Genomic DNA, 26,485 nt, shown 5'->3' with positions numbered 1-26,485 from the left:
GAAAAACGACATTGTCATTGTCCCGTGTAATACCCTCCAGTGGCTTTCCACAGCTATTATGATAAAGCTCAGCATTTTCAACCTCCAAAAGACCTCCCCTACCTTGGAAATCTCATTTGTGGCGTTCTCCATTTTGCTCTCTCTGCTCTGGTCATAACATTCACAAATGTTCTGTTCCTCAAATTCTCATGCATGATTTTTCATCTGCCTGGAATGGTCCCCAATTATGTACTTCCTCAGGGATCTTTCCAGACCACCCACCATCAGTATGTCATGCCCCATCGGACTCTCACAAACACCTACGTGTATTTCGTTCCCCTGCTTCAGTCTAGTTACTCCTTGTGATTTAGAAGTTCTGCAAGGCGAGGATGGTTACCCATCTCTTAAATCACCATATCCTAAGTCCCTACCTCGAGGTCCGGTATACATTAGGTGCCCAATAATATTTGTTACACTGTCCTATAAAAAGGATAACCAGGTGAGGAAGTGACCATTGGGGGTTATGCCATGTTCAAGTTTCTCCCCCCAAATTCAGAAAATTCCCCCCCGATAGTTTCCTTCTTTAGTTTCTACTTTGTCTTTTCCTCCACTTTGCAACTATATTTGTCACTGAATTTATTGTTATTGTTATTATCATGATTTACATGGCTCTCACTGTCAGAAGTTCCATTGAATGGAGATTTGCTGAATGAGCACTGCTCTGGAGTTTGAGAAACCTGAAACCAAGCATAGATCCTAGACCTGGCTACTTCACTTAGGTAAATTACCTGGCTTCACCACTACTAACTTTGTGACCTGGAGTAAGTTATTCAGGTTCTACAGAGCTGAGTCTCCTCTTCTGTAAAATGGGGATTATTAATAATGACTTCATAGGTTGCTGTGGAGAAGTAATACATATTAGTGTGTATTTAGAGTGTTTCTTCACAGTCAGATAGTGTAGATTCCAGTGTTCTAACCACATCTCTCTTCCCCTCTGTCATCAGATATAGACTTAATATCTTTAGAAGCTCTGAATCTAGAAAGAGAAAACTTAATAGCCATGGACTATTAGAAGTTTGATCTTCTGGTGAAAAAACCTGCACTGTTTCTGCAGATATGGCCTGGAAGCCACAGTTCTTAGAGCTTTCTCTGAAAACCAACCTAATCCAAAAAACTTCAGGCTATCACATACTTATCTGGATGCTAATGGGAACATATTATGTTCTACTATTCTAACTTTGGTATTGAGTGTTTGGGGGATTTTACAGCTTCTATTCTGTTATTTTAAAAAATTAATATTTATATTCTATGTGAAGATCTCACTATATCACCAAATTTAAAATTATATAAAATCACTTCTATTTATTGTCCTCAGATTTAGTTATCGATTCAGAACTAAAACCAAATTACTTTTCCAAACCACAGTCTGATGTTACCAACACCCCTGACAGAAAATTTAGAAGAGATTAAATTATTGGCAGCTGGAGAATCATTAAGCTGGATTTTGATGAGCCAGTAATGAAAGAAGCTGGTCTTTAGAGACCTCTGTGAAACAAGGGTTGAGTCCCCCGAAACGGCAGAGGAGCCTGAGTCTGAGGTGGGTCCAAAGCTCTCATCTGGCGCTCTGTCTCCACCAAACAGAGGACTCAGCTTGCTATCATGTGCTGTTACCACTAGTCAGGGAAAACTACAATAGAAATGCAATACTAAATTGCCAGTGTCACTTAGTAGAAAGTATGCCAATTATAGTGCAGATCAAAGTGGATTTTTTAATAAAAGGCTTGTGTTCAGCTTTGATAATTGGAATTTTGCACTTGGAATGGATCTGCAGTTCTAATGCTTTCCTTGCTTGGTTTTTATTTTTGGCATAATAATTGGCATATGCTGTGAAAGTTATACAAGTAGAAAAGACAATAACCAGTCTGTGAGATAATTCATGGCTGGCACACCTACTAGATCCACATTTTGCCTTGGATGATTTACGTGCATTTTTCTCAGAGACATCAAGGATTTACTGTCACCGGTGAGATGAAAGTACTCCTGGGCTCTGACTAATAGCATGGGCAGAAGTCCATGTTTCTCTCAGAGTAAGGGCCTCACAATACCAACTGCATGTTCGTTCTCATATGTTAGAGTGCCAGTTATATATAATTTGAGAATGAAACTGTAGTAATATTTTCCTTTTGATATATGTACATAGATAGTTTTTGTCCCAGTTACAAAATACACATCAAAATGATATCAAGAGTCTTCAAATGCTAAATGCTTGATAACATACTCAGGTTACTTCAGTCAATTACAAACTGTGCACATGCATATTGTATATACTCAAAGCAGAATGTGATAAATATTTATATTATCCAAAAGCTTTTAAATGCTCTCCTGTTAAAACTACATCCTTGAAACATTGAAAGATTGATCATTTTTGTTTTATGTCAATCTACCAAATAATGCAATGAATACTACCATCTGTTACTGACATACGCAATGTAAGCCAAACTCAAAAATTCCTGCTGGTTTAGACAGTGAATAGAAGCTCAAGTGACAAGAAGTTTGGCTACAAAAGTAAACCTTTGGTTTGTGACTATGAAACAGAGGGCAAACTCTGGCGCAAATCAAAAACACAGTTCTCATCAGAGAGCTATCTAATAATAACTTATTTAACCAATAACTAATAAAATGGTTTTCTCACATTTTTACCCTTAAGAAAAGTGACCACAACCTTAGAGTTCAACTGCACTGATTTATCATACATGCCAGTTTTCTATTTTAACTGGTATATGGTGTAAAATGTATACATTCATAAAACTATATTAGGTAAACATAAGTTTAATGACATAAGTTTAATGATTAAGTGATAAAAGTGGCACGAGAGATGAATTTAATATCATACTTAAAGATTTAAAAAAATGTTTCTTGACAGCAGTGTGGTTGGTAAACTATATATTGGAACGATCCCCATGATAAAAACAACTAAAGTGCTTGATAAATTGTGTGTCTGTGTATGTGTGTATGTATTGACATGCACTATTGAGTTGGTACAGTGGTAAGGAATCTGTAGAGGACAAACAAATAAATGAAAACAGTAATTCATGGAGGTAGACAATCACCAAAAACCCATTTTTGTTCCAAGGGTTTCTAACACAATGTTCTTTGAGATTCAACTCTGATAACTGCACAGGGTATGGAAAAAAAAGAACGGAAGCCTGAACCCACAAAAGAAGAAGGATCTAATAGGAAAACCAGAGTAAAGCTATGAACCTAAAGGCTAAATATGCTTCAAATGAGTGATCATTATTAAAACAAAAACAAATTAAAAATGGATGCACAGAAACTTGCTTTTTTTGACCTTTTTTCTCCCTTGGAAGGGAGAAAAAAGTTTTCTGCTAAGAATTCATTAGCTTAAGCCCAAATTTATGGTAGCCATACTACCATAACTATCTATTTTTAAAACCCTCAATAATTAAATTTAAGCTAGTCTTTGCTTGATGACGTGTATAGGTGATTTGCAAAAAGGAAAGCAAATCCTCTCCAAAGAGCACAAACTCAACCTAGGCTTCAAAGATCCTAAAGAAAGTTTAAAGGACGATGAGACGATCATAATTAACAAGTAAACAATCACAGAGAAACAAGGCACCATGAAAGACAGCTAGGAAATCCATAGACAGTAGAATGAATCTTCAAATACTTAAGAAGCTGGAATTACTGAACACAGACTACGTAACTATTAATATGTTTACATATATAAGAAAAGAAGCTTAGAAATATGAGCAAGGGACAAGAACATACTTTTTGAAAAGACCAAGAAGAGTTGAAAAATAACCCAAGAGATCTTCTGGAAATGAAAAATATAGTCATTCCCTAGACTGAAGAGAAAAGGGACAAAAAAATTAAAAATATGAAAAAGAGATACAGGCGAGTGATATGGCCCAATATTTGTCTAACTGGAGTTCAAAAAAGAAAAAAAGAGATACAAGTAAATGGTGTTTAGATCAAAAGCTGACTTCTTAATACAATAATTGGAAGGTAGAAGGCAGTAAGCTAATATACTAAACATGATGAGAAAATGTGAACTGTGAACTTAGAATTCTAAGCCTGGCAAAAATATCTTTTAAAAACAAGGATTAAATAAAGACATTTCAAACAACTAAAATTTGATAAAGTTTAATACAATAAACCCTCACCAAATGATGTACTTCAGGCAGAAAGAAAATGATACTAAAATAACATGTAGCAAAAAAGCAGATAATCTCTTTTGAAATATTAATAATGCCTAATTTGAAATAACTAAAATAGTGGTCAAAAAAGTTTATATAAATTGAAGAAGATACATTTGAAGATAAAGAATTCTAAGTCTCTTGCATCATTCAGGAGCAAAATATTGATTAATATTAGACTTTAATAATATATGTTAAAATAGCTGGGCTAACCACTAAATGAAGAGAAATAGCAATATAACTTCCAACAAACATGGGGAAAATAGTTATTTTCAGGTAATGATTGTATAGGTATGTTGAAAGCACAAACAAAGATCTACATTAATAAGAGGTTACAAGTTTGCTAGATACAAAATCAAAATATAAAATCCAATTCAAGTATGTACACTGGCACTTCCAGAAAAAGTATTTTTCCATTTACTTTAGCAAGAAAAAGTATATTTAGGCTGAATCTAACAAAAAATATACCAATATGCAAGCTTGCCATAGAAAAAGATTAAAACTTTATTTAAATACATTAAACAAAAAAATTGGTGTGATTTTCTATATTATCCATGGATTAGAAAATAATATTGTAAACATACAGGTATTCCCCAAACTGATATTTTGATTAATACAATTCAAATAACAATTCCAATAACTTAACTGTCTATCAATGGATGAACTGATAAAGAAAATGTGGTGGGTACATGCAATGGCATATTAATCGGCCTTCACAAAGAAGAAAATCCTGTCATACGAGTATGTGTCAAGGTGGATGAAACTTGAGGACATTATGTTAAGTGAAATAAGCCAGTCACAGAAAGATGAATATTGCATGATTCCTCTTAAACGAGTGATAGAAAATAGTCAAACTCATTGGAGCAGTGAGTAGCATGGTGGTTGCCAGGGCCTGAAAGGGGGGCAAAATGGGGAGCTGCTGTTCAACAGGGAGAAAGTGTCAATTCTACAAGATGAATAAGTACTAGAGCTTTGCTGTACAACATGGTGCCTATTGTTAACAAGCGCGTACTACGGACTTAGAAATGTGTTAAGAAGGTAGCTCTTGTGATACATGTTCTTACCACAATTAAAAGAAAAAGTAAATTTAAAAAAAAGAAAACTTTTTTAGTAGATTCTTATTATCTACAACGCACAGCTACACAGGGCTATGAGAAATATGAAAGAAAGCCCTTGTTGGCCTGAAGATTAAGTTACTTAAATTCTAGATTGGAACTATGTGATTTTTAAAATATATATATATATGTAATTCAAAAATAAGCAAAAGTAAACAGTTTCATTGCCTAGGAATGCACTGATTCTAAGTCACAAGGGAGAGATTATTCCTGAAGCCAGGACATTGGGAAGCCTAGCGCAGTGGAGGGAAAGGATGCAATTAGAGCAGGGCACATAGGGAATATCAATGGCAGTGGTCGTGTTCTATTTTGTAAGCTTGCAGCAGGTACATGTCAGTTTTGACGGTTCTTCTGAAATGTGTACATCAGGGTTTTCGCACTATAAATCATAGTAAAAATGCTGAGCAAAGGAATCAAATCATAGAAGAGTACTTTCAGCACAGTTCTAGTATGATGTTTAAATCAAGGTAAAACTAAATAACATATTGTTTACGGATTCTAACACAGTGGGAAAGTTGTAATGCGTAAAAGGCAGCGATCAATACCAAATTCAGATTACTGATTACCCCTGGGGTGAAAGAAGAGAGATGTGAGAGGGAATGGGCACACAGGGTATTCCCCTGAGGTTCTAGTACTAATGTCTCATCTCTAGAGATGGGTGGCAAATACATGGGTTTTTAGTTTACTATTGTCCATTACACAGTTTTATATGTTTTATTTACTCTATCATCTTGTAGCTATTGTACAACGAAATTCAGAAATAAATTTCAACATAAATAAATAACTATTTCATTGAAAAATAGTTTTCTGTGGATGACCTTTTTGGACTAAACCTTGGAATATTATATCTGCATTTTAATAAGATACTCTAGAAAAACTAAGGCCAAGCCTGGGCCATGTCAGGAGTGAGGTGGCTGAAAGATTTGGGAATCCTGGGAACCTTCTTTCTAAGGTTCTAATCTTAGCTCTTTTCCCAGAACCCTCAGACACCTGGACTGCTAGAAACTTAAGGCTTCGTGACGTTTGCAATGGCCCTCTTGCCAACAGGCTTCCTGCATCACCCTGTAATCAAATAAAGGGGTACAGAGATGAAGACTTCTAGCAGATCAGCTCAGAAAGCTCCTGACCAAAGAAAGGCTGTGTGGATCAAAAAGTCATTAACACTATCCTGGACAGGAAGGGATTTGCTTAAGAAATTACCCCCTCTCAATTTTGCCCATGTGCGTGTAGTACAGATTAAATAAGGCAGTTCAATGGTAATACAGAAATCATTTAAAACATTCTTCTTGAGGTTTGACAACGAAGCAGTAGATGTGTATCTACTACATAGCTGTTAGTCGAAAAAGTGTGTTTCAAATAATCAATTGGTATTCGTTTAAAACACAATAATGGCCTCATTGAAGCTAAATTTAACACATGCTGTATTTGGAAGTAATTTCTTTACCACCATATAGAAACCTTTCCAGCTACCCCTTTCTGTTGCATTGTTGACATTCAGTGGCGAATTGGAAGAATCTGATGAAAATTCCCTAAGGCTAGACATGTGTGCTTATTTTCAATTCAAACTCTGTATCTATGATCTTCCTATTATATCTCCCATTTTCCCAAATTGATGGGTAAGCTATAAGTAGAAACCAATTTATCTTAAAAAATTCAGGAGTAGGATCAGAACTATCTAATTTGGAAATATGAAGAATTCTTAACAAGTACATGTAAATAAATAGTTTTTGATTTCCCACAATTTCTTTTCAGTTACCATAAAAAACTCTTGTTTACCTTTTAAATTATTTACCTATAACAATCTATACCTTTCAAATTTTGAGTTTCTTTTGGGGAGGTACTTATTACAAATACCATTAAATGAAGCAGGAAATAAAGTTGTTATAAGGTAGAGAAGACTTACCTGAGTCGGAGCACAGAGAAAAAACTCCATCTTCATTTCCACTAAAAATCGAATATTTAATGTTCTCTCGAATTGAGTCAAGAGCAAAAGCTTTTACAGTCACAATAGGAGTACCTATAAAATTAGGTCAAAAAAAAAAAAACTTTAGGAAAAGAAAATTTCAGGGAAAAACAAGAGCAAACACTGGTTATTTATTTGCCTACTAGATTTTCATTTGTTCATTCGTTCAATGATTACATAGAGAGTGTCTTCAATAAGCCAGATCCTAAGCTAACTACCCGAGATGTGTAATGACAAACCAGATAGAAAAGATTTCTGTCCTCACAGTGGTTATTAACTGATGGGAGGAGACAGACAAGAAACCATTAAACAAACACATAATCAAGGTAGATTTCAGATGTGCTAAGTACCTTGGAAAGAAATAGACAAGGTTATGTGATAGAAAACACTTCTTTTGCAGGGGAGGTGACACTCCTTTGGAGAGGCCTCAGAGGACTCCAGTGGAACCTTGAGGTATGAGAAGACATAGAAAGAGCTGGAATAAAAGGATTCTAGGAGAAGAATAGCAATTGGAAAGGCCCTGGGCTGGGAAAGAGCTTTGCTTGGTGAAGCACAGAGAGTAGGGGAAAAGGTGGAAGGGAAAGGTAGCATCGAGGTGGGAGCAGAAGACATATCTTGTTCTAATTTCAGTGAGAAGTCATGGAAGCATTTTAAATAATGGGGTAAAATAATCTGAAGTTACTTTTAAAAGATATCATTCTGACTGTTGTGTGAAGAACAAAGAGGAGTAGGAATGGATCAGAGAGAACAATTAAGGTAATACCTCAAGAAACAATGTGGACAATATTGTCCAAGTAAGACACAATAACCTAGGATTGTGGGAGGAGAGATAGAAAGAAGCAGACAAATTAAAATTAAAGACATATTTTGACACACTTCCCTGAACATTAAGTGGATGTGGAAAAGGAGGTAACCAAAGTATAAATGTTAGAAATCCGCCTTCAACCAGTTTCCAGTATAGTTGGAAGTAAAAGCAACCCAAGTAGACAGTAATGAAGTTCTTAACTGCATGATACTAATTTGTTCAAGAATCGTTAAGGTACTGTAGCAGTCGTCCAGAGAGAACTTGAAGGAAAAAACAGAATTTGAGTTACGTGTAGGAATTAGAGGGGAAAGAAGTAAGTCATTTCAGTTTACAGGGAACAGACTGGGTACCAACATGGAAGAAGAATGAGCAATAAAGACAACAAGATAACTAGTGTGATTAGAACGAGGTTTCACTGGAAAGGTTCCCAAGAATCCATTGGGCTCCATGTTAGCACCTAGTTGTCTTCATTTGTAACATCCTGTGCCTGTGCTACTCACCTTTGCTTTGCTTCCTGTTCTGCTTGGCCATTTGTCTCCTCCGATGACTGCCTGTACTATTTTTAAAGTATTTTTTGTTTAATAAACTTTATTAAGTTAAAATTTACATATAATAATATACACACGTTTTAAGTATACAGTTCTATCAGATTTGACTATATACACCTGTGTAACCACCATCATGATCTTGATACAGAATGTTTCTATCACTCCAAAATGTTCTCTTATTTCCTTTTAGTCAGTATTCTCTCACCTCTGGCCCCAGGAAATCACTGATCTTCTTTCTATAATTCTAGATTAGTTTTGCCTCTAAAATTTCATATACATGCAATCACACAGTATCTGGCTTCATTTGCTCCGCATAATTTTTTGAGAATCAGGCATGTTATTCTTTGTATCAAGAGTTCATTCCATTTTTATTGCAGAGTAGTATTCTACTGAACGAACATATCACAATTTTTTTTTTATCCATTCATCTATATATGGACATTTGGATTGTTGTTAGTTGGGGGCCATTATGATTAAAGTTGCTATAAACATTCATGTAAAAATGTGCGGACATGTTTTCATTCCTCATGGGTAAACACCTATGCTAAGTATATGTTTAACTTTATAAGAAACTGCCAAACTATTTTCCCAAGTGGGTGTGTACCATTTTATATTTCTGCCAGCAACATATGAGAATTTCAATTGCTTCTCATCCACTGGTATTGTCAGTCTTCTCAGTTTCGGGCATCTCAGTGCATGTATACTATTATCTCACTGGGGTTTTAATTTGAGTTTCCCTGATGTCTGATGATGTTGAGCATCTTTTCACATGCTTATTGCCCATTCCCCCGCCCCTTTTAAATTCATCTTTGTTCTTTGGATTCTGTTCTCTATTTACCCACCACTTCTGAAAAACATTTTCATAGTTCTTTACTGGCCCTAACCCTCTTGTCTTAGGCCTGTAACTTATGGAATCTACTTTAGACTCCCACTCTGGCCATGACCCCTGCCTCTCCTTTTACTTTCATCCTGCCTCATAGGATGCCACCTATTTTTAAACATATGCATGTTGTACTGACTGGGAAGAGATGGGAAAGAGGTGGACTCTGTAGGAGGCACTTAAGTTGCTGAATATGCAGCAATGGGGGCCTGATCTCAGACAGTGTCAGCTAGGCACAAGAAGAAAAGTGAAAGGAAACATTTTATAAGGAAACAGGTGCTGACATGGTGTCAGAGATGAGTACAGAGCAGGGCTTACGTATTAATGCATAAACCTTTGGGTAAAAGCAAGAAGCATGGACAAATGAAGGTAATACATGGGAGGAGGAGGCCAGAGATTGCCTGGTGTGTCTAAGGCACTCAGCTTCAGCTCATCATGGCTAGCAGGGAAAGCGGGAATTAGGATGCTTGAGATTCTTGTTTTCTTAAGAGAAGTTCAAAAATTCATATTTATTTTTCCAATTCCTATATGTCAGAAAACAATGTAATTTAGGGCAAAACAAACAAACACATGGGTTGAAAAAAATACAGCTGTATCCTGACTATAGTTCTGAGTCTGCCCATTTACCATCTCTGATAGAGAAGATGAGTCCCTACTTTTTGTTACCAGCCCTTCTAGCACTTAGATGGTGGTACTTATTTCGCACCCATGGACTTGTACTGAGCAGAGCTGAAGAGACTGGTCTCATCTCTTGAAAAGTTAGACTAAATTCTGTGAGAGTGGAGGAGGTTTTCTACGTATTTGTAGTCTATATATTTCGATACTTCTAGATTAGTTTTCCCTTTAAAATTGCATACACTTGCAAATCATACAATAGCTGTTTCCTTTTGCTTAGCATACTGTTTTGAGACACAAACATGTTGTTCTGAGTATCAAAAGTTTGTTCCTTATACACAGTAGGTGCTTAATAAGCCTGGGAAGAAGGGTAGTAATAGAGGAGACAGGGAGAGGAAGTAAGAGAGGGAGGTGGTCACTAAAGTTCTAGCCTGAGATATTAAAAAAAAAATGCTTCTCTGCCTACAGGACCCTTTTAAACCAGCAGCAACTAAAAAAAAAAATATAAAAATCACTCAATGCTATAACACATCACTGCTGGATTTGCAGTCGTGGGGAAAAAAGCACCTACTCAAGCTCTCTGCTGGACCTCCTCAATAAATCCCACTACAAAGGCCCCAGGGAACAAGCATGAAACCTATGCTGCTAGAGGTTATAGTTAAAATGATCCCCAAGCCAAATTGGGACATCTTTTTTCTAGACACTTAAAAGTGTTTCATTAAAGAGAAGAGAAGAAAGAAAAGGGCCTAGAATAGACAATATTTTCCCCACCAGCATTTTCAACACTTAACACCCAAAGAAATGCCGTGAGTGCTATAAATAGTAATAGAAACATGTATGTGATGTTGTCTGCAAAACTGAAAAGTCAAGGGAAAAGGCATAAAACAGAATTTGTTATGGAGAAAGAACAGGAAAACCAAAGCCGGATATATTATGCTCTTTAAAAACACTATGTTTAACATACACTGTGATAAAGTTTAAAAACCATTTATTGAGTTTCCAAATTGTTGCTCTTTTCAAGGCAGTTATGAAATCATTTAGTGACAAAGTAAAGGATTTTAATCAATCATGGTAGAATCAAGTTACCACACCACATATGTTGAGACCTCTTTCAAATTGCTTTATAATCAGATGCTTATTTTGTTACATTTGAGGAGACATATTGTTAACATAAAAATGTTTTACATTTTTGGTAGGAATACGCCTTCACAGTAGGGCAGTATGTTTTATGCTCAATGCTCAGTCACAGTTCTGTGCTTCCGGATACAATTCGTTTTTTTAAACACAGGAAATTTTATTTCAACTGGCTTGTCATATATTTTTAAGAATGGCAGTAAAAAGAAAAGCAGCTATGCAGGCAAGAGATACAATTTTGCTGACGGCCTTTTCTTCATGGATTAGGATGCTTGTTATATGCCCATTTACAAAAGAAAACATGGAGATCACTTGCATATAAAAGGATAAAGATGAGTACAGAATTGAGTATAAGAATCACATGCGTCCTCTCTCGTAAAAGGAACAATCCTATTTTTTATTGCAAATAAAATGCTCATAATATGAATGAAATTGTAGCACAAAAAGAATTTCATTCAATGAAAATACTTCAAACTAGGTTCCAGAGTCAACAAATAGCTGCATATATTGATATATGTTCTTCCTTTGACAAAGTTTAAATTTGAGACTGCCTGAAAAAAAAGGAAATAACTGAAAGGCCTTGAGTCCTCCTAGGTCTTGTCTTACTGTGCACATTTTAAATACGAGTCTGTCTTTGGGCATATAGATGAAACTTACAATTACTTCTCATTTCACATCAAAGTAGAAATGGGAAAATATAAAAAGTAACACTGTACATTCAATTCCTATGAGATAAGTAAAACATATAGAATTTATTTTTTTATTTTACATTTTCAGGCTTTTATGAATTTCACTTTAGGTCTAACATTGTATCAAAAAGTATAAAACATGTAAAATGTTCTTGCTTTTTTTTCTTTATAAAAACATAGTTTAAAAACTAACAACACCTACAGAAGCAGTAAACTATATGTTTAAAAACAGAATCATACAACTATTAATGTTATAGGATTATAAAAATCAATAATCATGGAAATATTTAGGTAAAGTAATTATGAAAACATTTTATTCAGAGCTGTCCATTAGTAAATAATTCTAGAGTTTTATTTTTACTATTTCTAAGCAATGCAAATATTTCTTAAATTGATGATTGACGTGAGAGAAACAGATTTTTCAAGCATTTGGATGCTTTTAAGTTATCTATTATCTCTTAAATGTCTGGCCACTGAATACTGAACTTATTTCAATCTTTTAAGAAGAAAAGTTAGGAGTGATATTCAGCAAGATGCATGGATAGAAAGCCCTAGACCTTCTCTCCTGTTGAAACACTGACTTAACAATAATATATGGTCCAAAAAGCCTTTATGAAGACTTCAGGTCAAAAGGGCGTGGTATAATATATTCAAAGTGCTGAAGGTGAAAACTGAAACTGCCATCAAGAGTACTATAGCCAACAAAACTGTCCTTCAAACATTAAAGAGAAATAAAGACTATCCCAGAGGACTTGATCAACATTATAAGCTAATTGGTCCTAATAGACACATACAGAAAATTCCACCCAACAATAGCAGAATACACATTCTGAAGTTATTACATATTCCCAAGTACATCCTTAAGAACACGTATTTGTGAGAAGTAGAGAAAAAGGAAACCCCGTGACTGTTGGTAGGATTGTAAACTGGTACAACCACTATGGAAAACAGTATGGAGATTCCATAAAAAATTAAAAATAGAACTACATTATGACCCAGCAATCCCACTTCTGGGTATTTATCTGAAGAAATCCAAAACACTAATTTGAAAAGATATAGGTACCCCTATGTTCACGGTAGTACCATTTACAATAGCCAAGATATGGAAACCCATCTATAGATGATTGATTAAAGAATATGTGGTACATATATACAATGGAATTTTGCTCAGCCATTAAAAAAACACACAAAACTTACCATTTGTGCAAACATGGATTGACCTAAAGGGTATTATGCTAAGTGAAATATATCAGACTGAGAAAGACAAATACCATGTTATCTCACTTATATGTGGACTCTAAAGAACAAAATAAACAAAAACCCCAAAACAGAAACAGATTCATAAATACTGATGGTTACCATATGGGAGGGGGGTTGGAGGGCTGGGTGAAAAAAATAAAGGGATTAAGAAGGACAAATTGGTAGTTACAAAATAGTCGTAGGAATGTAAAGTATAGTATAGGGAATATAGTCAATAATACTGTAATAACTATAATGTAGTGCCAGGTGGGTACTAGACTAATTGGGAGATCACCTCATAAATTGTATAAATGTCTAACCACTATGCTGTGCACCTGAAACTAATATAAAATAATATTGAATGTCAACAGTAATTGAAAAAAAAAAAAAAAAAAAAAAAAAGAACACATGGAATATTCTCCAGGATAAATCACAGAACTAGTATTAAATTTAAGAAGATTAAAGTCATACCAAGTACCTTTTCTGACTACAATGAAATGAAACTAGAAATCAATAGCAAAGTTAAATTGGAAATTTTACAAATGCATGGAAATTAAATAACACACTCTTGAACAGTTAATAGATCAAAGAAATATAAAGGAAAATTAGGTGATTATTTTGGACAAATGAAACAAAACACAACATACCAAAACATGTATCAGCAAAACCAGTACTAAGAAGAAATGCTATAGCAATAAATGCCTATGTTAAAAAAAAGAAAGAACAAAAATCTGCAAATCAACACTGTAAACTTACACCTCAAGGATCTAGAAAAAGAGGAATAAATTAAAAACAAAGTTAGCAGAAAGAAGGAAATAGTAAAGATTAGAACAGAAATAAATGAAATAGAGTGTAATAAAACAGGACAAACAAATAAACGAAAGTAAAAGTTGTTTTTCTAAAGATCAACAGAATCGACAAATCCTTAGCTACATAAATAAAAAAATGTCAAGACTCAAATAACTAAAATCAGAAATGAAAAAGGAGACACTATAACTGATGCCATAGAAATAAAAATTATCATAAGAGATGACTATGAACAATTACATGCCAACAAATTAGGTAACCTAGAAAAACCTGATATATTTCTAGAAACATGTACCCTACCAAAAGTGAGTTATAAAGAAAGAAAAAGTCTCAACAGATCTAGAATTGGTAAGGAGATTGAATTGTAACCAATAAACGGGACCAGATAGCTTCACTGGAGAATTCTACCAAACGGTTAAAGTATAGATACCAATCTTTCTCAAACTCTTCCAAAAATTTAAAGAGGAGACAACACTTCCAAACTTATTTTATGAGGCCAACATTACTCTCATACCTAAACTAAAATGCAACTTTACAAGAAAAGAAAACTACAGACCAATGTCCTTGATGAATATAAATGCAAAGATCCTCCACAAAATACTAGCAAACTGAATTCAACATGACACTAAAAGGTTCATATGCCATAAATAGATGGGATTTATCCCTGGGATACAATGATGGTTTAATATAATTGATCACATGTTGTTCAACATATCAATCAATATTATATACCACATTAACAGAATAAAGAATAAATATCATATGGTTGTCTCAATACACGCAGAAAAGGCATTTGACAAAATTTAACACCCTTTCATAATAAACTAGTAATATAAGGAAATTACCACAACACAATAAAGGTCATATATGAAGAGCCTGTAGCTAGCATCCTACTCAATGATGAAGAACGGAAAGCTTTTCCACTAAGATCAGGATGCCCACTCTCCCCACATCTGGAAATCCTAGCTAGAGAAATTAAGCTTTGAAATTAAAGGCATCAAAATAAAAAAAGAATAAATAAAATGATCTCTGTTGTCAGATGATATAATCTTATATGTAGGAGACCCTATAGATTACACACACACACACACACACACACACACACACACACACACACACAGTTAGAACTAATTAATGAATTCAGCAAAATTGCAGGACACAAAATCAACACGCAAAAATCAGTTGAATTTCTATGCACTAACAATGCATAATCTGAGAAAAAAATTCTGAAAATAATACCATTCACAATAGTATCAAAAAAATTAGAAATAAACTTCACCAAGAAGGCAAACTTCACCAAGAAATAAACTTCACCAAGTTTAGAAATAAACTTCACTAAAAACTAAAAAGCGTTGCTGAAAGAAGTTAAAGAAGACACACAAAGACACCCTGTGTTCACAGAGTGGAGACTTAGTATTGTTAAAATGTCCACACCACCCTCAATAATCTACAGATTCAATGCAATCCCTATCAAAATCCAATGGCATCTTTTGCAGAAATAGAAAAAAGAACCTTAAAATTCATATGGAATCTCAAAGTACTCCGAACAATGAACACAATCTTGGGAAAGAAAAACAAAGATGGAGGCCTCACACTTCCCAACTTCAAAACATATTACAAAGCTACAATCAAAATAGTATAATACGGGCATAAAAATAGATATATAGACCAATGGAACAGAACAGAGTTTCCAGAGATAAACCTCATGCACATTTTCAAATGACCTTTCACAAGGGTGTCAAAGCTACACAATGGGAAAAGAAGAGTCTCTTTAACAAATAGTATTAGGAAAACAAGATATCCACATTCAAAAGAATATATTTGGACCTTTACCGTGTACTGTATTCAAAACTTAACTCAAAATGGATTAAAGACCTAAATGTTAAGAACTGAAATTATAAATCTCCTAGAAGAAAACACAGGGGAAGGCTTCATGAATTTGTATGTGGCAATTATTTCTTAGATATGACAGCAAATGTACATGCAACAACAACAAAGAAAGATGAATGGGATTACATCAAATTGAAAAACTTTTACACAGCAAAAGCAAAATCAACAGAGTGAAAAGGCAACATAGGGAATGGGAGAAAATATTTGCAAACCATATATCTGATATGGGGTTAATCTCCAAAATATATAAGGTACCCCTAACGACTCAATAGCAAAAAGAAAACAAAAAGCCCAATTAAAAAAGGAACAAAGGACTTGAATAAACATTTCTCCAAGAAGACATACAAATGGCCAACAGGTATATGAAAAGATGCTCAACTTCACTAACAATCAGAGAAATGCAAATCAAACCCACAATGAGATATCACCTTACGCACATTAGGATGGCTACTATAAGTAAATAAATAACAAAACAGAAAATAACAGGGGTTGGGGAGGACATGGAGAAATTGGAAGCCTTGCACACTGTTGACGCAAATGTAAAAGGGTGCAGCCTCTGTGGAGGTTCCTTTAAAAATTAAAATTAGAACTATCATACGCTCTAGCAGTCCCACTTCTGGGTATATCTCCAAAGAACTGAAAACAGAATCTCAAAGAGTTATTTGCACATCCATGTTCATTGCAACATTATTTACAATAGCCAAGAAGTGGAAGCAACCTAAATGTCCTTCAATGGATACAATGGATAAAGAAAAGTGGTATGTACATACAATGGAACATCATTCAGCCTTAAAAAAATCCTGTCATATGCTACAACACTGATGAACCTTGAGGACCTTATGTGAATAAGCCAGTCACAGAAAGACAGATACTATATGATTCCACTTATATGGGTATCTAAACCTTTTGAAGCAGAAAGTAGAATGGTGGTTGCTATGAGCTGGAGAGAGTAGAAAGAGTTACAGTTCAAAGAGTATACATAGAGTTTCAATTTTGAGAGATAAAGAAGTTCTGGAAATCCATTGTACTAGGATGGGCATACCCTTAACACTACCATACTGTCTGTGCTCTTAAAAGTGGTTAAGATGATACATTTTATGTTATGTGTTTCTTACCACAATAAAAATACCAAAGGACAAAAGCTGTTTTTTTTCCCCTCCCACCTTCCCATCAGCAAAAATGACTAAAACTTTCCAAAAACTTCACCCCTGGGATCAGACGAAGTATAGAAATGCTCAATATGAATCATTTTCCAAAATTTATGAATAGGTGAAAACATGTCTTAAAATGCAAATGGTACACAATCTGGAGCATATTTTCTTTAGTCAACACCTAAGCAAATAATAAAGCCATTAAAGTGCTTATTTATTTTTATGAGCTTTAGCAAAAGAAAGATGTGGAAGAAAACCAATATAGAATTGATACATGCAATGAGAAGGAAACAAATTGATCCTGGATTATATTTTGAGTGGGATTATAGATTTTCGTGGGCAAGTTTTTCTAAAGGAGTGATCATGTATAAATGGCTGCATTTAATCATTTAAAAATGCACTCATAACAACTTTGAGAAAGACACATGATAAAACAACCCCTGATGTTCTTACTGCCTCTCTAATTTTGTGATTTATGGAGGATGACATTTAAAACATGAGCTTGAGAATTTGCATTGTTACTTCAGTGTTGGATCAGCCCACGAACATGAAGCTGCTCATCTCCCCTCATTTTCCAGCCATTCTCTGCCTAGTCTGCATCCCCAGGTCGATCACCAGACTTCAGAGTCCCTGAATTTCCAAGTACGTCCTTTTTCTCCTTCCTAGTGCCTGGAACCCCAGAGACAGCCAGAGTCCAAGGCCTGCACATGTTCAGAAAGGAAGGTTGCACAATTTTTCTATATGAGTGATTCTCAAATTTGGTTATGAGATATGTGGCACATTTCCAGTTCAAGAAACAAAGCAAATGTCTCCCCCCACACACACAAAAAAATCTTAAAAGTATTTTCCACTTAGATTAAAGAAATGCCTTTTAAGATGTTTTTAGCTGCCACATAATTTGTACTATCATATTCTACTTTAATGATTCTATCTGATTGTACATTAGCTCTTCAGGGAGACAATATTGCTATCCTCAAAACAATCTGAAACTGGGTTCAACATCCACAAACAATAGATGCTAATTAAAAATGAAAAGAAAGGAAATCCTGTTACGTGTGAGTGTTTTATTCTAGTTTTGACTTAAATATAAGTGAAAGTTCTTTGTAAACGTTGAAGCGTTATAAATCAGAAAAGTCCAAATCTCTTCCAGCTTTCAAAAACAAAACAAAATACCACACTGATCTTCAGGGCCCTTCAAGCTATCATCAAATTCCTTCCTTTCAGGAATTGTGCCCCCATCCTTGGCTTGCGTGCAGAATTACATAGGGGCTTCCTCCAATTCACAATGTCTGGTCTATCTTCAAAGATTCTCATTTAATTGGTTGAGGGCTGGATATCCATGCATTAGGAATTTTTGAAAGCTCCCCACATGTCTCTATGTGCAGCCCGGGTAGGCAATCTAAATAATTAACAGGCCCCATCGAAGCTGTCTTTGCAGCACTTGTGCAGTACATTCCCATGTGTCTTTGCCCACTACAGTGACTTTATTCAGGCCCTGGTCATTTTTCATGTGCATTACCACAGTCCCCTCTTGATTTACCTCTCACTCCTTTTGCCATCCTTCACAAGGCATCCAAAGAGATCTTCTACAATATTAAAGTTGTTCTGTCACTCTTTTGCTAATTTCAAGGCCATCCATGTCTCTGTTTCAGCGTGTCACTGGAAAGTTCATGAGAGCCTCTGTCAAGCTATTTCAGGTTTGCTGTGTCAGATGGTAAAGTTACCACACACTCTTGAGTCCCCACGCCTTTGCACGAGCCATTTCTCCTGCCTGGAACTAAGTGTCTTCTCCACCTTTCTGTGCCTGGTTCTATTCTCATTTAGGCAAAGTATAACGGTGAAGTGATGTCAACAAATGTTTGGTGAACACCTACTGGGATCAAGCTTTTTCTGGCCCTGTGAGCCACAGTGGGGAGCTTCTCCCAGGTTTTTTTTTCTGCACTTTCATCTCCATGTCTTCCCCCTTACAACTGTTGGTAATAATCATGGCAAAACACCTTAGATATTATGAAGTGCTCATTGAATCATGAAGTGTTTTGTTAATGAATAGATGAAATAGACGTTCAAGGCTCTTAACCAGGCAGACCATCTGTGTCCTATGCCTATAAAAATTTGAATATTGAGCGTATAATATTGAGCATACAGTTAACATTTAATAGGAAGTGTGGTAGGGAAGGATAGAAAAATGAGGGGCATCTCAAGAACAGAGATCAGAGTATCCTTTAAGAGTTAAAAATGAATGAAGCAGAGTTACAGTTTTACACAGCACAATTTAAGAGGAGGAAAATAAAATTTGTTTTTTTAAATATTTTTATGGGTGATGTAATGTTCCTTATGAGCCTCACCCTGATGGACAATAGAAAGAAACCCGACCTTCTTAAACATGCCATTTAATGTCATGATCTCTTCCCCTTAAACAGTACTTTCAGGTGACTTACTGTTTTTCAAGAACATGCTCAATGTTTGAGATTCAGGCCCTCCTCCCCTGTGCTGCTCATCTGTAAGATGACACAGGTGGGGGACGGGGGGGTCAGGGGGAACATGCAGTGATGAGGTGGGATCTTTGCGCACTGTGCACTGGCTCTTAGATTTGTCCCTGGTCAATGAGTCCGGACTGTCACATCAGCATGTTTAGGCTCAGAACTCCACCCTGCTGACCTAGTCCTGCATCTGTTTTTGATGCCACAGACCCTTTGGAGGTTCACCCAACCCTGCACTCAGGCTGTCTACAATACAGATTTGGGGATGGGCTAATCTCATCCCTTGCAATAGTGGTTCCCATGGCAGGCCTGATGGCCTGTACTCTGTGTTAATCTCTGTCCTCAAGTGGGAATGCTGGGGCTATCGGATGTCTTCTAGGCCTTGTGAGAGCCAGAGATGGGACACTCACTTGTGCCTTCTCTTTACCTACACACATTGCTCATTTTACTCTGCTGCCACTTGTCCTGTTAGCCTAAGGCTCTCCTGTGAAGCACGATATCCTCCCAGCATTCCAAAGTGTCCTCTGCTATTAGCGTTTCCTTCAGTCTACCTTATTGGCCCCCTCCAGGATTCTAGCTTCAGGAAAGAAAGGTACCAGGATGCTCCTGGATGACCACTTGTTTCCTATACCAAGCCCCCCCACCCCTTCCAGCAACTAGAAGGGATGGGCTTTGTTTTCTTTCCATGTGGCAGACTTCCTTATGAGTGCTCTTTGTTTGTAGTAGGACTACCTATTTTGTTTTTCAAAGGCAGAATATTTTTTCTTGCATTTTGCTGTAATTACCCTAATGCTATCCAAAACAAGTAGATATCTTTGCAAAATAGGTGGAAGATCTTATACACAGACAATAGAGGAAATATAGTTCAAAAATACTAACCCTAAGGAGAAGAACAAAGTGCAGGACTGATACTACACAAGAGTTATATAAAGCTATAGTAATCAAGACAGTGTGGTACTGGTGACAGAATAGGGAGCCCAGAAATAGGCCCACATAGTCAGCTGATCTATGACAAAAGAGCAAAGGTAATTCAATGGGGGCAAACATAGTCTTTTTAAGAAATGATGCTGGAACAACTGGACACTCACATGCAAAAAAAAAAAAAAAAAAAAAAAAAAAAAAGAACCTATAAACAGACCTCACACCTTTCAAAAAATTAACTAAAAATGTTTCACAGATCTAAATGTAAAATAAAAAACTATAAAACTCCAATAAGATAACATAGGAGAAAACCTAGATGACGTTGTGGTATGGTGATGATTTTTTTAGCTACAATACCAAAGACACAATCCATGAAAGAAATAATTGATAAGATGGATTTTATCAAAATTTAAAACGTCTACTCTAAAAAGACAATGCCAAGAGAATGAGAAGACAAGCCACAGACTGGGAGAAAATATTCGCGGAAGACACATCTGATAAAAAATAATTTTCTAAAATATACAAAGAACTCTTAAAATTTAACAAGAAAACAAACAACCTAATTAAAAAATGAGCCAGACCTTAAAAGACACCTCATCAAAGAAGATACACAGAATAAAAATAAGCATAAAATAAGCATAGGTGACATCCTATGTCACCAGGGAAATGCAAATGAAAACAGCAATGAGCTACCACTGCACACTTACTGGACTGGCAAAAATCCAGAACACCGACAACAGCAAATTTTGACAAGGCTGTGGAGCAAGAACTCTCCATCATTGCGGTGGGAATGCAGAATTATACGGCCAATTTGGAAGACAGTTTGGCCGCGTCTTAAAATATTAAACATACTCTTACCATAAGAGTCAGCAATCACAATCCTTGGAATTTACCCGAAGGAATTAAAAACTTATGTCTACACAAAAACCTGTATGTGGCTTTTTTATAGTAGCTTTATCCATAATTGCCCAAACTTGGAAGCAACTAAGATACCCTTCAGTAGATGAATGGATAAATACACTGTGCTACATCCAGACAATGATACATTATTCAGTGCTAAAGAGGAATGAGTTATCAAGACATGAAAAGACGTGGAAGAAACATACATGCATACTATTAAGTGAAAGAAGCCAACCTGAGAAGGCTATACATTGTATGAATCCAATTATATGACATTCTGGAAAAGGCAAAACTATGGAGACAGTAAAAAGATCAGTGGTTATCAGAGTTGGGGGCAGAAGTGAGGGAGGGATGAACAGGCAGAGCACAGAGATCTTTTAGGATAGTGAAACTACTCTGTATGATACTGTAATGATGGATCCGTGCCATTATACATTTGTCCAAACCCACAGAATGTACACCACCAAGGGTGAACCCTAGTGGACACTATGGACCTCGGGTGATTACGACGTATCAGTGTAGGTCCATCAGTTGTAACAAATGGACACTCCGCTGCAAGGTGCTGATAATAGGGGAGGCTGTGCATGCGTGGCAGTAAGGGGTACATGGAAAATTTCTGTATCTTTCTCTCAACTTTGCTGTGAACCTAAACTTTGGAAAAATGAAGTCTTTAAAACACACAATTAACTCTGTTACACTGTAAACAGCATAATGGTTCAGAAAAATTAGGCAAAATCAGAAACAAAATCATAAAGAAACAGAATTACTCCTGGGGAGAGGCCTTGACTGAGGTGTCAAGACCCTTAAAGAGAAAAATGTGTAAATCAAAAGGAAGTTGATGAGCAATGGAAGCCCAGACAGTCATGAAGGCATCACAAACTCCTACCAGGCAGTGCTGTGAGAGCTCTCTGAGGAAAGAGTAACATAGGCTGATGACATTCAATACTGGAAATACATTCTGCCCAAACTGTTTATGTTTAGCAAGCAACTTTCTGATTACAATTTGGCTTCCTATTTCTTTTTTTCTTAGAAAGAAACTGCTGATCATCGTGACATGACTACTACAATCACATGGCAATCATAGTTCTTCATATGAATGAAAGAACTAGCGTTTTGTTTTATATACGCACATGTCTCTTTCCTATTGGTTGTTAAGTCCCAGCCCAGGGGAGGAACTCCCTGATTTGTTAGTAAAATGAGGTCTTGAGCCTGTGTGACTGAGTCTCAGGTGGGGGTTAATTCCCAAAGATGAAAACGGCCTTGTAAGGTGTTTGTCATCTTCCAAGAAAATTTGACCTTCCCAAAGGCCTTTCTCCTTCTTTGTCCTCCAGAGCTACCTTAGAATCACAGGTAAGGTGATGGAATTCAATATTGTTGTAAATGGCTAGTTAAATGGTACTCATTCTAATGAATTTCATTCCAAATATGGGGTTGGCCTTAAATAATGAAGTAGGAATGACAAATAATGTTTGCTCCCATTTTCATAAAAATTTATGTACTGGGCCCTGTTCCAAAGTCATGGATGACACAGACACCACTTCCATAGTTATGGGAACTCTGTCACCTTGGAAAGTATAATTCTTATCTGGTTTGAAGACAAAATGGAACAGAATGGAATGGGAGGATTTTAAAAACTACAAGTACTTTATTGCTGCTATATAATTGTTAAGTAATAATGGGTTGCTCTGGTTAGAATTTGTACCCAGCTAACTTTATAGAATTCAATTAAGGGTTTGGCCCAGGAGAAGGATAACAATAATACAAGAAAAACAATGGCATGCACTGGTACGACCTCATTTAATCCTTACAGCAGCCCTATGAGATAATCCTTATCATTTCCACTTTAAGAAGGAGAATTTGCCCATTGTGAGGAGAGTGGCTACGCTAATTCCTATCACAGTTTCCATCCTCCACATACACGTGCCCAGCCTTCTCGAGAGGAAGAGCCAGAATCCGCTGGATCAATTGCCAAAGGGCCGGAAGAATGGGTTTTCTTCCAAATATCAAGATCTAATTTACGTATGATACAATATTAAATATATTTTAGTAGTTAGGATACCCCTAATGGTCATCATGTTTTAATTTTATTTCAACTCTTTCAAAGTCTGAGTACTTACTTTTAATCAGGATATCAGTACAATTCATAATTTCAATTTTCCCCTCCTTATAATTCAGAGAATTGCATGAAGTTGTGAACAGTCCACACTGGGGACGATGGTTGCTGATTCATCCTAATCAGGATAACCAAACCATTGGGAGTGAAACAGAAACAAATAAAAGCTGGCTTCTAGAAGGTTCATTTAAATTCTTTAATGGATTGAAACATCATGGACAACCAAGTGGTTTATCTTTCACTTCAAAAAGATTGAGAACAATTAGATTCCCTCTCACCTGGGTTGAAAAAGAATACTAGTAAGAGTAAAGAGTGAAGAATCACTGGGACTTCAGCTTTTCTTCACACGGTTATATGACCAGCCTCTCTCTTATAGGCAACTGGTACTCTTGACAATGACTATTTCTATGAATAAGCCAACATTTCAAAACTGACTGTTAAGGAGTTTTTACCTACCAAAGGGTTACTTTTAAAATGGAAACTATATCTCAGACAAGAAAAACTAATGGAGTTCATCACCACCAAACCACTATTATAAGAAATGCTAAAGGAACTTCTTTAAGAAAAATTAAGAAATTAAAAAATATGAATAAGAAAATATCACAAAGAAAAAAATTCTTACTGACAAAGGCAAACATATAAGAAAAGCAATGGATCGACCAACACTAAAGCTAGTACAAAGGTTAAAGGGCACAAGTAGAAAGATCATGTGTAATTACAACAGTATATCAAGGGATACACACAAATACACACACACACACACACACACACACACACACACGAAGTAAAAAAATAATGACAAAAGCACAAACATGGAAGGTGAAGTAAACACGGTAGTGATTTTAGAATGCATTCGACTTAAGTGACCATCCACTTCAACTAGGTTGTTACAGACATAGCTTGGTCTACATGAAGCACATAAGAACTGCAAACCCAAATCTACGAGAGAGACACAAGACATAGAGAGAAAGGAAGTCAAATACAACTCTACAGAAAGTCATCGATATACAAAAGAAGAGCAAGAAAACAAAAAAGCATAGAGAACTACAAAAACAATTGGAGAACGATTAATAAAATGGAAATAACTACATGTCTATCAGTAATTACTGTAAACGTAAATGGATTGAATGTTCTAATCAAAAGACCAATGGATAAAGAATGGTACATATATACAATGGAATATCACTTGGCCATAAAATAGAATGAAATTTTACCATTTGCGACAACATGGATAGACCTAGGTATAATGCTAAGTGAAATGCACCAGATAGAGAAAGGCAAATAGCATATAATTGCACTTACATGTGCAATCTAAAAAAAAACAAAGTAGATAAACAACACAGAAACAAACTCATAGATACAGAGAACACACTGATGGTTTCCAGATGGGTTGGGGGCCTGAATGAAAAGAGTGAAGGGATTAAGAAGTACACACTGGCAGTTACAAAATAGTCAAGGAAATGTAAAGTACAATTTATGGAATGTAGTCAATAATATTGTAATAACTATATATGGTGTCAGGTAGGTGCAAGAGTTATCACTTTGGAAGTTATACAAATGTCTAACCACTATGCTGTACACCAGAAACAAATATAATATTGAATGTTAACTGTGTGATTGAAAAATAAAATAAATGGAAACTATGTATTGAACTACATATTGTTTTAAACAGCTGACGTTAAGTTTAATGTTAATAGATGAATGCAATGCTAATCAAAACTCAAACTGTGGGCTTTCTAAGAAAGAAATGTTAAACAAATACAAATAAATTGGAGTCATTTGTTTTAACATTTTTATTTTCTTAAAAGAACATCTAGATGTTAAAATCAGTTTAGTGGGATGAAAATTCATGGTAATACAAGAAAATAATTCACTGGGAATGTCAAGTGGTGCCTACTGATAGGATGCTTGAGTAATCCACAGACAATTTAAGCTTCCAACAGACACATTTTTCATTTGAAGATAAAATTAAAATTTCAGGCATGTTTTGGAAAGAAAGAATGCTAGAAGTTATAAAATGCTATTAAATAATTTATTTCAAGGGTATTTTAGCACTGATCAGTGACCTTATAATCTTTTAAAACCACTGGAATTCAAAAGCGAAAGAAGAAAATTACAGTCTGGTGCCTCTAATATGATCTGGCAGTCTGTCCTGAATTCATCTTCCAAGCAAAGCTTTGGTTATCTTCAAATGTCAATCAATATTTTATGTTCCTTGTCATTGTTTTTAAAAGGGCCTGAGAAATCCTGCTCACCCGATGTAGGTTGGCTGCATCCAGTGAGATTCAACACCCTTCTTGACTGTCATCCTTCCTATCCCTCTTTCTCCTTCCTGCTATATGCTGGAGCTGTTGGTTTACCTTGTAAATTAGACTTCATGCGGTTCACACATGTCATAGTTAGTCTTCAAAGTGACATCCCAACCCACTGCTTCAGATGTCTTGAAACGTATCCCTACCTGGATGTTTATGGATACCATATGCTTGTAATACTGCCAGAAGTATTTCTAGCCTTCCTTATGTGTAAGATTTAATAAATAGAGTGTTAAGTTCTATTAAAAAGATAAGTCCATTTTAATTCGGTAATTCTAAATACAAGAGGACTAAGAAGGAAAACTGATCAGAGGTCAAAGAAAAAACAATGACGCAGATAGTGGAATGAAGGAGTCCCATCTATATATTCATCAGCTTTTCTGACCGAATCTTAAACAGGAGGCCCACCTGCAGAGGTAAGAACATAATTTGGTCTTGATTGTCTTCTGCCCTAACTTTTTATCTCAGGTTACTCATAACCATAATGATTAATCCCAACTGTGATTGGGAGTAGATGGAAGGTATACAGATTTGACAAGATGCTGCCTGAGTGACGGGAAACAGGCTAAAATCAAGGTCATTTCCTCCTGTAATGGCTGCCTCCTATCAACAGAGTGAATCTGTGACATACAAATGAATGGCACCCTGCAAAGCAAAAACAGATGCAAATTTTCCCCTTCCACAGCAGTTTTTATTAGTTATTTTAAATCATTTATGAATTCAACCA

The 26,485-nt window shown here is 35.8% G+C and overlaps 1 protein-coding gene across 3 annotated transcripts in view; it reads right to left on the bottom strand.

The window, feature by feature from the left end:
- The window catches only part of DCHS2 (dachsous cadherin-related 2), a 275,852-nt gene that overhangs the window by 69,075 nt on the left and 180,292 nt on the right, over positions 1 to 26,485 (bottom strand). For all 3 annotated transcript variants that reach the window (XR_016019065.1, XM_088792569.1, XM_019733266.3), the window contains one exon: positions 7,215 to 7,328. Coding sequence is in view for 2 of the 3 variants with exons in the window: in XM_088792569.1 (XP_088648695.1) it covers positions 7,215 to 7,328 (114 nt within the window). In the remaining variant the exon portion in view is untranslated. The remainder of the gene's footprint in view (positions 1 to 7,214; positions 7,329 to 26,485) is intronic.

Source organism: Rhinolophus sinicus, chromosome 15, assembly GCF_057876585.1.
Source record: "Rhinolophus sinicus isolate RSI-liver-muscle chromosome 15, RSI-T2T, whole genome shotgun sequence".
NCBI lineage: Eukaryota > Metazoa > Chordata > Mammalia > Chiroptera > Rhinolophidae > Rhinolophus > Rhinolophus sinicus.
Note: the sequence above shows the minus strand (reverse complement) of the source record. Positions and strands in the feature narration are given on the sequence as shown.